Genomic DNA, 14,657 nt, shown 5'->3' on the forward strand with positions numbered 1-14,657 from the left:
AACAAAGAGCATGTGAATCAATTTAAAGCTACCTAAATTAACCAGTTGCAAAAAGGAGGGGATGGGGATATAATTACACTAGCCCTCTAATATTTCTAGTAGTCAGAGTCAATGAGTTATGCAATAGTAAATTATTGGCAGGCAGTCTAAAAATGAGTGTGTTAATTCTGTTTTCTAACTATCTTCACCTAAACTAGAATGATGTTCTAGTTTGAATTCTACTTTTCAAATTTAGTACTCTTCTGTAATTACAAATGCCAGGCTATAATTTAATGTCAACAGTAACCTAGAAAAGTCAAACTGAATAGTGACCCTAGGAAACCCTCAAGGAAAGCCTTCAAGTTTTCTATTAATTTTTCTTAATAGAATCTGCTCCTGATTCTTTTAAGTTTCATGTAAAGAAGATAAAGACAGAAAATAAGCAGTGTGACATAATGAAGTAATCTGTCATACACTGTACTTAAGTTTATTAGAAATAGTCAACAAGAAAAAAAGTATCTTGATTGTCAATATCTTAACCCCTCAATTAAAAAATTCCAATTTCTTTTCCTTAATTTGATTGTTTACTTGTACTGATATTTTTTACAGAAGTATTAAAATAAAAAATTAATTTATTAATGACCTTAAAGAGGCTACTAGAGGCCTCTGTGTAAATGCTTAAATCAGAGCAATGACCTCATTCAGAAGTTATAAAAGTGACAAAGCGAAAGAAGAAAAGATCTAAAAAAAAAAAAGAAACACTTTCTGAAAACATAGTAAAGAAGAAAATGAAGTGACAGAGAGATTTATATTCAATGTTTAAATTGTATTACATTTAAAACCTACTCAAAATGCTTTTCAACATGGCTACCACTAATTTGGAGTAGAAGTAGAAACAGTTCAAAAACTGAAGTAATTAGAAAACGTAATTTTACAAAGCCTATTTAAGTCCCAGCAAATTAAGAGGAAAAATATTTTTCAGGTATTATAAGTTAACCTATTTGTTTAATAGAATATTTTTCTTTCAGTTAAAAGAAAAGAGGAGAAGGTTAAAAAGGACTAAAACACTAATAGTATGGATATGTGCAAACACTCAATCTCTGACAGGTATTTTTTGGTTTAATGTGTTCAGGATCCTAAACATATACTAGATCTAAAAATATATTAGTTAATAATTAACTAATAAACTAGTAAAAATTAACTAATAACTAGTAAAAATCTAGTTAATAATTCAAAATGGCAATATGAAGTAACAAAAAATACAACAAAACCATTAATATTAACAGGGTCAAAATTTGGCAGGGAGGAGAATGTTATCCTGAAAAACATACAGAAAATCATAACCTGATTATAGATTAGTACAAATTCTACAAAATGTTTGTTACTTCAGGATTGTCTATATATAAACTATATCATAACTGCCACACAATAGCACACTATTTTTATTTTACGTAACAGCAAAAAGTAATGTCTCTATTATGTTAAGTTTAATTTAAAAAAGTGATTTAAAAATAATCTAGCTTCAAGTGCCAGATAAACTCTTTATAAGAGCTAGATACTGTAATTCCCATGTTAAAGGACAGTACCACTAGCTCTTTACTTTTCCCACAAAATAAAAACAAAAACAACAAATTTGGGTTTTCAGTATTTGCCAACATATTTCAAAACATAGTTTTTAAATTTACCAATTTTAAGTAAGTTTAAAGAATTCTAATACCATAAAAATAAGTGAGAGAGACAAAAAGGTAAATTAGGTAACCTTGCCCTCAAGACTATCATGTTATTAAAACTATCACTTACAGAAGTTTTCAGGGGCTACATAATGCAGAGATAGTTTTAGTTATAAATATCAACTGAAATTTGAAGCATGTTTTCACCAAAAGCAGCAGAAGTAGTTCATTTAAATAAATATTCCTGTTTTTCAAATGTGTGAGACTTACCCGTCTTCGACAAAAGGGGAGGCCTTGGGCAATGATGCTAATGCTAAATATCTTCATCACGGTTTGATGTGGTAGAGGCTCTTTTGCACTTTTAAGATCAACAGGAACCAAGCCATGGTTTAGAGTAGCCTTTCCCGGTTTTGACATTTTAAAACTCCTCTTGGCTGATGAATACTTTCTACATGTAATACAGGCACATAACTAAAACTCTAACCACCAAATTAAAATACAACTTTCTAATTAAAAAAAAAAAAAAAAAAAAGGCTGAGAACCCAAGGCCTGCTGCTTTTGTCTTTCAACCTTCTCCTACCAAATGTCCTGACCTGTCTGAGGCTTGGTGAAGTGCAAACTATCCTAGAATAGCCAGGAATTATAAACTACTGAAGTGAAAGCTCCTGCTCCTGCCAGTCAAACAGCTGGTGAACCTCCCTTACAAAGTCAGTGAGACAACCAGAGCAGGGCTGCGCTACAGGGTCCCTTTGAAAACTTCTCCAGTGACTGACCTAGGTATACGCCCTAGAAAGTGAAAGTAAACTTTTCTCTATAAAAATCCAAAAGTTAATCACTGTATTTTCTTTTGAATGTTTATTGCCTTTCTTAAGCAAATATCAGCATTATTATTTTAGGAGTGTTTTGAAGTATGCTTCAAATTTAAGGGCAGTATTTATGCATGCTCAAAAACTATAAACATATATTTGTCCTATCTTATCTATATTCAGAATGAGCACTGTTATCTTCAAGTGTTTGTCTTTAGCAAGCTCTTTTCCTCTTCCATACGTACCATTCTTTATCTCATACTCACTAAGACATTAAATTGACCCTAGTTCTGGACAGTTAATAATAAGCAATTCAGGTTAATCTTAACAGGTGACATTTTAGTTGTTTGCAAATTTCAGTTCAATCTCTATAATTCTGAAATACTTAGCAATTCCACTTGAAAGTATAATAATCCCATGACTGATTAAATATATTTTAAAACCCAAATATTTATAAATATAACCTGTGATGTAATTATAGTAAAATGAATAATGACTAACCAGCTCATCACAAATCCTTAGGGCCTAATTTCTCTGATATACCACAGTCAGATATATCTTTCTAAAACATGGAGATGGAATGTGCTATATAATCCACTCCTCAAGAACTTTCAATGGTTCCCCAATGCCTAAGATAAAGTCTGGAGATGAAAACTCTCCTCCAAGTGGCCCCAAACTCTTCTTTCTAGCATTATCTCAAACAGTTTCCTAAATTAACCACTTATGCCACGTTAATCTTTATGCTACATTTCATATGCAAGCCCATGAACTAGAATGTTATGAAGATGATTTTTAAAAACCCTCCTGTGAGAATGGGTAGTAGTTTTGAAACAGATAACAGATGTGAACTGTCCATTCACAATGCTCAGCCACCTAGCTTGTTCTCTCCTTCCATTCTATTTTCTTCTTCCAATAGCCAGTCATCTCACTTCTCGCCCCTTCCAACTGTATTTATAGATTTTCAGAATGTGATATGGAGAGAATTAGAAAAGAGAAATGTCAGAAATGGGTGATTTCTTCTTTGATTCTGGAAAGACCTATCTTACTAAATATTACCAAGTGGGTTGCTGGGAAGGCAATCCACACACAAGAAATACCCCTAGTCCCGCCATGATGCTATTTTCTTAAAGTACACCCTTCTCTGACATCACAATTTAAAATGAATTAATACTTGAAAATGCAAAATCATTAGCAAATGTGACATTTTTAGTTATGCAAAAGTAAACAACTGCATTCATCCAAGTAGATATATATATAGACCAATAAGCACATGTAAAGATGCTCAATATCACTAATCATTAGGGAAATGCAAATCAAAACCTGAACCACAATGCACATTCATTAATATGGCTATTACTTACACACACACACAGAAAAATAAGTGTTAGGAATGATGTGGAGAAACTGGGACCCTTGTGTGCTGTTGGTGGGAATGTAAGACAGACATAGCTACTGTGGAAAATAGAGAGATTCCTCAAAAAATTACTATGTGATCCAGGAATTCCACTTTTGGACATACACCCCAAAAACTAAAACCAGGGCTCACACAGATATTTGTACACCATGGTCACAGCAGCATTATTCACGAAAGCCAAGGGTGGGGAAACAGCCTAAGTGGCCGCTGATGGATGAAAGGGTAAAACGCGTGGTGCACACATATACAAAGGGTATTATTCAGCCTGAAGAGCAAGAAAATTCAGACATACCATAGATAAATTTTGAAGATAAGTGAAATAAGTCAGTCAAGAAAGGAAAAATATGGTATGATTCCACTTATATGAGGAATGAGGAGCTAGTGTTCAAAGGGTACAGAATTTCTGTTTGGAAAAGATAAAAAAAAATTCTGGAGATGCTAATGGTTGCACAACTGTGAATGTACTTAAAGCCAATGAACTAAACACTTAAACATGGTAAATTTTATGTTATAGGTATTCAATCACAATAAAAACAATGTTTTAATAAAAAAGCAAATGACTAAGAATACAACTATAATCACTGGGGGGGAAAACCAATAGAGATCTAGGGATAGGAGAGAAGGTACTAGAAAACCATAAGCTGATAAGACAGAAAAAGCTGAGACTGATATCTAAGAAAAACACGGCTATGGGCCCACTGAACTATTTACTACCTTGCAGAATGAATGTCTCCAGCCTCATTCTAGTCTCAGCATTTCATCTGGTGCTCACTTTATTTAACACAAGTATAATCTTTTTTTTTAAAAAATATATAACCTTCAGTCATATAGTGTTTCTTCCTCCTTATTAGGAAAATCCCTTTGTCGAAGCTGCTCACGCAGAATGCCCTCCTACAAGTTACTATCAGTGTCTTTGTCAATATTATATACGGCTTTATGCAGACTGACATTATTCTCCAAAAAAAAAAATCTGTCTCAGTGGTATCTCCGAAATCACTTAGTTAATTAACCCCTCAAAATTCATTTCTTGGAACCACATAAAAGATATACTTTAAACTATGGTGCTATTTCAATCCAGAAAAATTAGAAGAGTGTACTACATTCCACTAGTTTAACTATTCTGCAGAGAAAAATGAATCAGATCAACTCCAGTTTCAATTTGCACTTAATAAAGATACCATACTGAAAATCAGTTTTCCGTTTTCTATCTAAAAACTTTGTAATCACATGCATTTACAGGTAGATAGCTGGAAGGTAAGGATGATACAAATTTCTCTAATCTTCTTGGATTCTGATCCTAAAGCAGGGAAAAGGGAGGAGATTTGGAATTGCAAAGAATCTGGATTGGGGAAATTAAAACTAAAACAAACAGGGCTCATTTTACTGCTTTTAAGAGGGCAAAATTATTATGAAGTAAAACTAGTTTTTCATTTTTAGGAGATTATTTATGGTAATGATAGAAATGAACATTAAAGCAGTTTTGCATATTAAATGTTGTGTTTTACACAAGGTATCAAGTTTTGGTAAGCACAAAGTGGTGACATTCTAATTTAACTCATTTTTTAAATCAGTAAGTAGCTGCCCTCCACTGGATAGTACAGAGCATTGCAACTCAAGCAAACACTAAAATTACATGTCTACAACAATACACTTCTGTGAAAAAGAGACAATATTAGTGACTGAGCAAAGTGAGTACTAATTCCCAAATTACTGTTTCCTCTTTTTTCTGAGCAATCAAGTTAACAGTACTTGTAAAGAAGTATTCTAAATCAGCATGTGTGTGTGCTCAGTTGTGTCCAACTCTGCAGGCCCGTGGACTGTAACCTGCCAGGCTCCTCTGTCCACGCGATTCTCCAGGCAATAATACTGTAGTGTATTACCATTTCCTTTTTCACTAAATCAGCACAGAAACAACCAAAATACAAAATCTTCAAATACAGAAGAAAACCCTAGTCAATTAAGGAAACTGTAGACAACGTGTAGGAGAACCTCAATGGCTAATATTTTAAAATGCAGCTAGTTCCATGTGTTCAAGAAAAAAAAATTTTTTAGTCCCAACCATGTTTTTAAAAACATTTAAGATAACCTTAATTATGAACCCCCATCCAAACTTGTATTTTTCAAAACAGACAAGCTCTCTTAAAAATGATATCAACAAATATTACAGAAGTATAATATAGTCAGTTGAAATACTGATGCTGGAGTCAAACTGCCATAGTTCAAAGCCTGGTTCTATCACTTGTTAGTGGTATGTCCTTAAATTAATGTCTCTGTGCTTCAATTTCATCTATATTGAACTTACCTCACAGGACGGTTATCAAGATTAAATCAGTTAATGTAAGTGAAACACAGAACAATACTTTACATTAGTAAGTGCTCAATACTGCTAGCTACCATTACTACTAGGATTAAAAAAAAAAAAAAAACCGTAGAGCTTTGTAAATTACATTTCAACCTTAAAAATCACTAAGAAAGCAAGCAAAGATGCAAAATCCAGCTATGATAATTTGGACTATAATATTTTAAAACACAATCCTCTACAATTTTTAGAAAGACTTCCTAAATTCTTTCAAAATTTTATTTAAAAATTAAGCTGTAACATCTTAGTAGCTGTGTTGTAGCATTTTAAGATTCCAGGTATCACTATCCATCCAGAAGAACTCAATATTGGGGAACCTGTGATAAAGAGCAGATTCTCTATACAAGATATTTTGCCTGCTTATCACTCTCTGGGTTTCTTTCTTCTGAACATCTGCATTAGCCACAGATTATTAAAATATAAATGCTACATGTAACAAAATACCAATGATACGGCATTTCTAAAATGTATTGTAGCTCCATACACTCCAATTCTCTTACAACAATGATAAGGTTTACAGCAGCTTATTCTGGATTTTGACTGCTTCTTTCATTCATTATTATACAGAAGGCCCGTGATTTAACTGCTCCAGACCAAAGGCCACAGCGTATGAGCAGCATAAAGATTTTCTATTTTTCATAAACTATTCTTGAATCAGCTAAAACAAATCACTTGGGAAGATACAAATTAACCTAAAAGTGTTTCTAATTTTGTACCGTAAGTTTTCAAAGTCTCATATCAAAAACTTTTGACAGGGAAACTATCATTTATTATGTCTGTGAATTTAAGCAACAAGTGACTTATTCTTTTGTATTAACAGAAACAGGAAATTTCCAGATTCCAAAAATTATACCACTACTAAAGTGGAATGAATCAGAATCAATATCCTTTTGAGATGAAAATATGGAATTATAAAGCATACTCATTTATCCTGGGATACAGAGTGAGACAGACTTCTCTCTGTGTCTAAGTCATTGTTCTTTAGTCTTTCCTAACACCTTAGGTTGTTCTTGTTCAATTACTGTGTTATGTTCAACACGTTGCGACTGCAACATCAGGCTCCTCTGTCCTTCACTATCTCCTAGAGTTTGCTCAAATTCATGTACACAGAGTCAGTGATGCTACCTAACCACCTTATCCTCTGCCACCTTCTTCTCCTTTTACCTTGAATCTTTCCCAGGATAGAGTCTTTTCAAATGAGTTGGCTCTTGGCATCCAAGCCAAAGTTCTGGAGTTTCAGCTTTAGCATCAGTCCTTCCAACAAATATTCAGAGGTGATTTCCTTTAGGATTGACTGGCTTGATCTCTCTTGCTGTCCAAGGGACTCTCAAAAGTCTTCTTCAGCACCAAAATCCAAAAGCATCAGTTCTTTGGTGCTCAATCTTCTTTACGGTCTAAACTCTCACTTCCATACATGAATACTGGAAAAACCATAGCTTCGACTACACCGACCTTTGTCAGCAAAATGATGATTCTGCTTTTTAACATGCTATCTAAGTTTCTCACAGTTTTCCTTCCAAGCAGCAAGCATCTCTTAATTTCATGTTTGCCAAACTGGCATAAACAGTGACATTTGGAGTGCATTTGACTTTTTTTTTTTTTGCATTTGACTTTTTTAAATGAGTAACTGACTTTGGATTTTGTTCCCATATTTTGCCTTAGAACTTTAGTTGTTAATATCAAGATGATACTTTTCCTCACTATTTTCATTAAACATTCAAAGAAATATTTGTGATAAAATAAACACCCAACTATTGGATTGAATTAAGTATTTCAGAAATGTCTAGTATGAAGTTCTCAATGACTATAACATAACTTGCCTCAAGATCAGCTCTTCTAGTCTGTGCTGGGCTACCCCAGCTGTTAAAACTGGTCTTACACAGCTGCTCTCCAAGAATTCAGCAGATGATTATTATAGCTACACCTTTAAGTCAACAATGACAAAAATGACATAGTAATTACAGGTATTTCAATCATGCAAAAACTTCATGTGATGACAGAGTAATTTAAAAGCAACTTAATTTTCTGCAATTCACAAAATAAAACTTTAGTGCAAGAAAGAAGACAAAAACTAATTTCAGCTTTTTAAGGTCCATAATTTAATTTAATTTACTTTCATGAGCAAGTTTAAGCATAAAAGTTTCATTAATCTTTCAGTTAAACTAAAGACATTTTATCAATCATTTACTTCTCTTGTAAAAACTGTGAAAAGTGCTACAGACCAGGGAGTAATAAATAAGGACATAATACTATACTTCTTTAAAGTACCATAAGTAATATAGGGGCTTTTTTCTATACCTTAAAAAAATTAAACTAAGCTATAATGCAGAAGTTCACCAAATTGATGGCTTAACACATTGTAGGAATTTATCCTATGAAAAATAAATGTAAGGTATTTGACAGTGTTAACAATTTAAGAAATTAAAATAGTAAGGAGGGGGGAGGTGATTATATTTCCTACACTGTTGAATTTTTGATGCAATTATAAGTAAAAATCAGTTGTTTTGAGTGAGGTGAACATAGTTCCATGGCGTTGGTTATACAGTTTATAGTAATATACTATGACAGCATCTGAGACTTAACAATAGTCACTGAATAATTTATTCACTATAAATACTCATTTATCAATATCCACCTCAAATTTAAGTACAAAATTACTTAGAGTATAGAAAATATTTTAATATCTTGAATGGGTTGACAGCTGATTCCATCAGCCCTTTTACACTGTCAAAATACATACTCAACAAAATACATCGTCTGATAAACATCAACATTAATTTTAAAGCTGAAGTTAAACTAAACTGACAGTTCAAGTTTTCATTCTTCCCAATAAATAAAACACTGTTTACCAAGAAAGATTAAAAGCAAAGAAAAAGACAAAATTCAGTCCCTATAATAATGATTATGCCTGAAACAGAAAGCTCTCAGGATGGAGGGAGGCAGTCTAGGGATGCTAGGAGACTCTGAGATCAACCGGAGATCTAAAGGAAGTTTGCAGCTACAGAGCCTAGAAAAAAATACACGTATCATTTCAGACTGGTACAATGATGTGAGGGAAAGATAAAACACTGACGTAAGTTCCTTCCAAATAGGTCATGATTTCTTTCACTTAACATCACAACAAGACTGTGAGGTATCATTAGCCTACATTTTAAGGAATTACACAAGATACAGATATTACATATGAAATCTGTTTTAGTGAGTGATTTTTATGAAGTGAAAAACATAAACAATAAGTTATAAGAGCAAAGAAATGACCTCCCATAGCACACTGGGCTTCTCGAAGATGGTCACAGCAATGCCCCCCCATCTTGGCAATCTCTTCTTACAATGTGCTGCGACACTCCTTCCATGAGAAGTGAGTCTGTTTCAACCAAGACAGAATGTGACTTCCTAGGATAAGCTGTAAAAAGGAGATTCCATATCCCTCTTGCTTGCTGGAATACTCACAAAGTAGCTCTGCTATAAGCAGAGCTAAGGCACCGTGCCACGAAGCAGCCCAAACTGACCCAGGTAAAAAGACTGCATCTGGGTAAGTCCCGAGACCACATGAGGACGAAAGACTCTGGGCTAGTCCCCAGCTGTTCTAGATGCCTGGTACTTCGTCTCCAGCTACCATCTGACCTCTACCCTAAATCGACAATGCCCAACGGAGCCCTTTCTAAATTCATAACCTACAAAAACAATGAGAAATAATAAAATAATTGTTATTTGCAAAGCTTTGGGGTGCCAGTTAGGTGGCAATAGATAATTGAAACATCTTACCCAACAAGGAGCTCCAAGAACACTGGTTTACTGTTGTAACATGATAGTCATCCTAGTAGAACTTTCATTTCAAAATTTAATGAGAATGGAAAAGATAACATGTGAGCTAGAATGAAAATTTAAATGAATAAGTATTTGGAGATTGGTAAAAACTTTGGTGACAAATTCCCACCTTGATAATACCCATTAGGAAACGTGATGTTTAGCAAGTCTCTGCTTATTTTAATAATAAATTTGACAAACTGTTACATACCGGAGAAGGCAATGGCAACCCACCACTCCAGTACTCTTGCCTGGAAAATCCCATGGATGGAGGAGCCTGGTGGGCTGCAGTCCATGGGGTCGCTACAAGTCGGACACTACTGAGCGGCTTCACTTTCACTTTTCACTTTCATGCAATGGAGAAGGAAATGGCAACCCACTCCAGTGTTCTTGCCTGGAGAATCCCAGGGATAGAGGAGCCTAGTGGGCTGCTGTCTATGGGGTCGCAAAGAGTTGGACACGACTGAAGCGACTTAGCAGCAGCAGTTACATATTACTTTGACTTGGATTTATATCCAAACTAGTTTGATATGTGACTAAGAAAGGAAAAATCAACTCACTTTTTCTGTTTCCTACAATCATGCTTTTGTCTTCATTCTAAGCAAAATTCAAATGCCTAGAGAGGCATGCAGGTAAAATAAAGGAGAGAAACAGGTCAGGTTTAAGGACTAGAAAGGCCACTTAAAAGGTATTATAACTGTTGTCATGTAAACACATGAACCCAGTGAGGCCAGACAGTCTATATTTGCAAAAGAAGGTGAAGCATCAATATTTTTTTATGTGAACTTTACAGATTTTCATGTATTTGCAACATATTCAAATTTGTTTTAAAAAAATCACTACATAAGATATTAATTTGCAATCTCTGCTCTGTTCTTTTCTAAGAAAACATAAAAATATAATGAAGATTAAATATAAGATTACTGATTTCTAAATGATACAGAATAATGATTCTAAATGTTTTCATCTTCTTTTCTATAAAAGCTAACAGAGAGAAATAAATAAACCAGAAGACTGAAAATTTAAGTAATAAACCTTATAGATGCACCTCAGCATATTTAAATTTTTCACCCATTAGACCCTAAAACAGATGGTGGTATATTGGTAAAGTACAAACAATTCATTCCTGACAATTAAATTTATAATGTTGACATATAAAGCCAACATCTATAGCTAACCAAATGAACGACTCTTGGCACTTAGCTCTCAAAATTCACCAGTATTCTCTTCATATATCCATTTTTCATTTGCATCTGATTTCAATAACTAGAAACTGCCATTTAAGGCCAATCAGAAACATAGTGGGGGAAAGCATTTTTCACTTGGAAAGTAAAGCATCTTCTAAAAGCAACTGTTTTTCTAAAACACAGAAGTTATCTTTAATAGTAGCATTAGCAAAGACCACTGAACAGAAGAACATGGTACATTTCAATGAAATAATCCTTTTCTGGAACCATCCGCCCAAACTTATACATTACTTTTAGCCCTGATGACCTGTAAATATAATCATCATTCTTCTATTTACACTTCATATAATTAGAGGTTAAAGTTTACAGGCAAAGTGCTACTCTGACAATAATTCTTATTATTAGGAGGAATCGAGTCCATGTTCTACACCAGACACATCTAGTAGCTTACACCAACACTTATTTACAAAATGTGTTCGCTAAAATAGATTCTAAGGAAAGATCATTTCCATTAGTAAAGACTGCTTTTGTTTGTTTATAATAATCTCTTACCTATGAAAAATAAAGGTATTTTCTATAGTATCAAGCAGTAATTCTAGAATTTCTACAGATGTGCCAAAGAGAATTTTCTCTTGCATATATTCCAGTTCCAGCTATTCAATTCAGGAACTAGCATTACTGAATAGAACTAGTCTTCATGTAAGGACTCCATGCCCCAGGATTACCAAAAGTACTTTTGGATTTTCTTTCAAATTCCTTCCAGGTTCAACATTAACAACCAAATTAGGAAAACAAACACCTGTCAGAGAGCAAAACCACTTCACAGTTAGTACTAACAAAATTTACAGTATCAAACAGCTGAACTCTATGCTAAAAGTCAAAATAACTCAGACAAAAATTAGTGGAATAGTTTCAACCCACCTAAGAAAGTTGCTATCTTTGAAACTAAAAATATTTTGCATAGTATTCTCTAGCCTGTACTAGTCTGTTAAGCTAGCCTTAGCACAATCTTTTTACATTACAATAAATCTTATGAAATATAATACTTAACATTCATTAAGGATTTATTATCTGCCAGTTACTTTCTAAGTACTTTACAAACATTATCTCATTGAATCCTCTTAATAATACTGACAAGTATTATTATTATTACCAGTATCACAATAATTATGATACTACTATCATCCTTAAAGTAACTGTATAAGAGACGTTAACAGTTTGCCCAAGGTAAAGTGCCATGAAATGACAGCCCTAGTGTTTAAAAACTTCACAGTCTTGACTTCAGAGATCACAATCTTGTCCTCAGTTGCTGAGTCCTGTCCGACTCTTTGCAGCCCCATGGACTGTAGCCCACCAGGCTCCTCTGTCCATATGATTTTCCAGGTAAAAACACTGGAGTGGGTTGCCATTTCCTTCTCCAGGGGATCTTCCTGATCCAGGGATTGAACCTGCATCTCTTGTATCCCCTGCATTGGCAGGCAGATTCTTTACCACTTTACTTACCAGTATTTAAAAGCATTGATGCGTTTGTTATAGATGTTATGCTATCGAGGGCAGAATCACTTATGAAGCCCCATGTGAGTAACTCTTCTTATATATTATTAGGGAAGGGGGTTTGTGTGTGAGAGAGAGACTGACATATTTTCCCTTGAGAGGACTCAGCACTTTCTCCTCTTAATTTTATCATAAGGAAGCAGAGAGACCATCCAAGGTTACACAAACTTTAATCTACATTAAAATCAGGTAGGAGTTTGTTAAAAATACATATTCCTTGGTTAAGTAGTTCTGGAATGTAACTCAGCAAGTCATACTTTTAGTAAGCATTCCAGATGTTTCTGATGGGTCACACTTGAAGGAATACTAGTCCTTATGAGAGGCCAGTTCAGTTCAGTTGCTCAGTTGTGTCTAACTCCTTGTGACCCCAAAGACCAACCTGTAACAGCTTAGTCCAACTCATCATAACCCACTCCTTACCTCTTCTCACAGCTTTGTCTTTATACTCTACTCCGCTATTTTCCCTGGTTCTGACTGTCATGTACACTTGATTATTCTATGTGTTTATATATACATATATATGCCACATCAAATTCCTTGTGAAAGTTATTCCTTGTGAATTTCTTTTAAACAGGGCTAATTCATTTGGCAGTTCACTACCTAAAAAGGTCCTTGGGTTCCTGCTAAGACACTGTGCTCTCTATATGGTGCTCTTCCACTCCAGCCAACTCAAAACGTTCTTAATGGATGAAAACTATTTTAATTTTGCAATGACTGATTAACAGCACACTCCTCTACCACATGTCATGTCCACTGGAAATGGGTGGTCTATGGGTCAAACCAGCTCACAGAAATGCTTTTGAAAAATTTGGATGCCAACATACAAAAAATTGAGAAATTATCATTGAAAAATCTGGAATTACAGTGCAACTTGAAAAACTGGAAAACAGACAATATTAGGATCCCGTTTCAGTCATCCCCTTTATTTAAAGATGTTTTGGCGCCCCAGGTAGTATACTTAGTCTATTTCATTAATTTCATTCATTTAAATTACCTTTCTGGCCCCTATGCCTCGAGTTTGTGTCTCCTATAAGTTGTGATGGGAGAAAGGAGGTTAAAAAGATTTTTTGGAAGAAAATCATTTCAGCATAGTCAAGGAATCACTGCTGGAAATTAGTTACAAGACAAGTGAATGTTATTCTAGAAACATTTCTAGTTATCATACTAACCTGATTTTCCCAAACCTTCTGACTTTTTAGAAAATCAGAGTGATCTTACCTTTACACCCTCAACCTCAGACTTGTCCCACCCCCACCACCCTTTTTGAAACATAATGCCCTTATAGCAGATGCAAGCATCTGCCACAGCAATATGCTCCCATGCCTTCCTCTCCCTACTCCCTTAAAAGTTAGTGTTAAATTGTGGTGCATCTTAGAAGAAAAATGGCAATTCTTTGGGTGCTCAATAATATTGCTAAATTGAACCAAATTTTAACTATAAACTAATGTTTTCTCCAGATACATGTTAAACAGGCAGTATTTTTATGTCTTCATTCCATCAATAGAATCTAATATCTCTCATTCTCTAGGAAGGAGATCGTTTCCCACTATATCCAGACACTGATCTGTTTCTCTTTTTTTTTTTTTAACACTATTGACCAATTAACAGTCACCAAAATATTAGCATAATTTACTTGGTAAATGTAGTTAATATCATAATCAGAGAAAAAGATCAGAATTCTAGCTCAGTGTTTAATCATTGAGGCTAGTGTCAGCCTGTTAAAATACAGCAGTAAGTGTGATTTTCAAAAACTGGTAATAATCCAAAAAACAGCAAACATTACACAAAATATAACTTTATCAGAGAACACTGTCTATCAGAGCAGTGGATTCATGAGGATTCAAGAGGACTAACTCCTCAATATAATTTAGAACTAAAGAT

General features: G+C 34.3%; 1 protein-coding gene across 4 annotated transcripts in view; it reads right to left on the minus strand.

Annotated features, from left to right (window-relative positions):
• The window catches only part of FBXW7 (F-box and WD repeat domain containing 7), a 215,993-nt gene that overhangs the window by 61,303 nt on the left and 140,033 nt on the right, over window positions 1-14,657 (minus strand). The window contains exon 1 of one of the 4 annotated variants that reach the window (XM_061142507.1): window positions 1,920-2,149. The exons of the other annotated variants lie outside the window; for them this stretch is intronic. Coding sequence (XP_060998490.1) covers window positions 1,920-2,066 — 147 coding nt within the window. The 5' untranslated portion in view covers window positions 2,067-2,149. Of the gene's footprint in view, window positions 1-1,919; window positions 2,150-14,657 lie in introns of those variants that run through there. 4 annotated transcript variants of the gene reach the window in all.

Source organism: Dama dama, chromosome 5 (genome assembly GCF_033118175.1).
Source record: "Dama dama isolate Ldn47 chromosome 5, ASM3311817v1, whole genome shotgun sequence".
Lineage (NCBI taxonomy): Eukaryota > Metazoa > Chordata > Mammalia > Artiodactyla > Cervidae > Dama > Dama dama.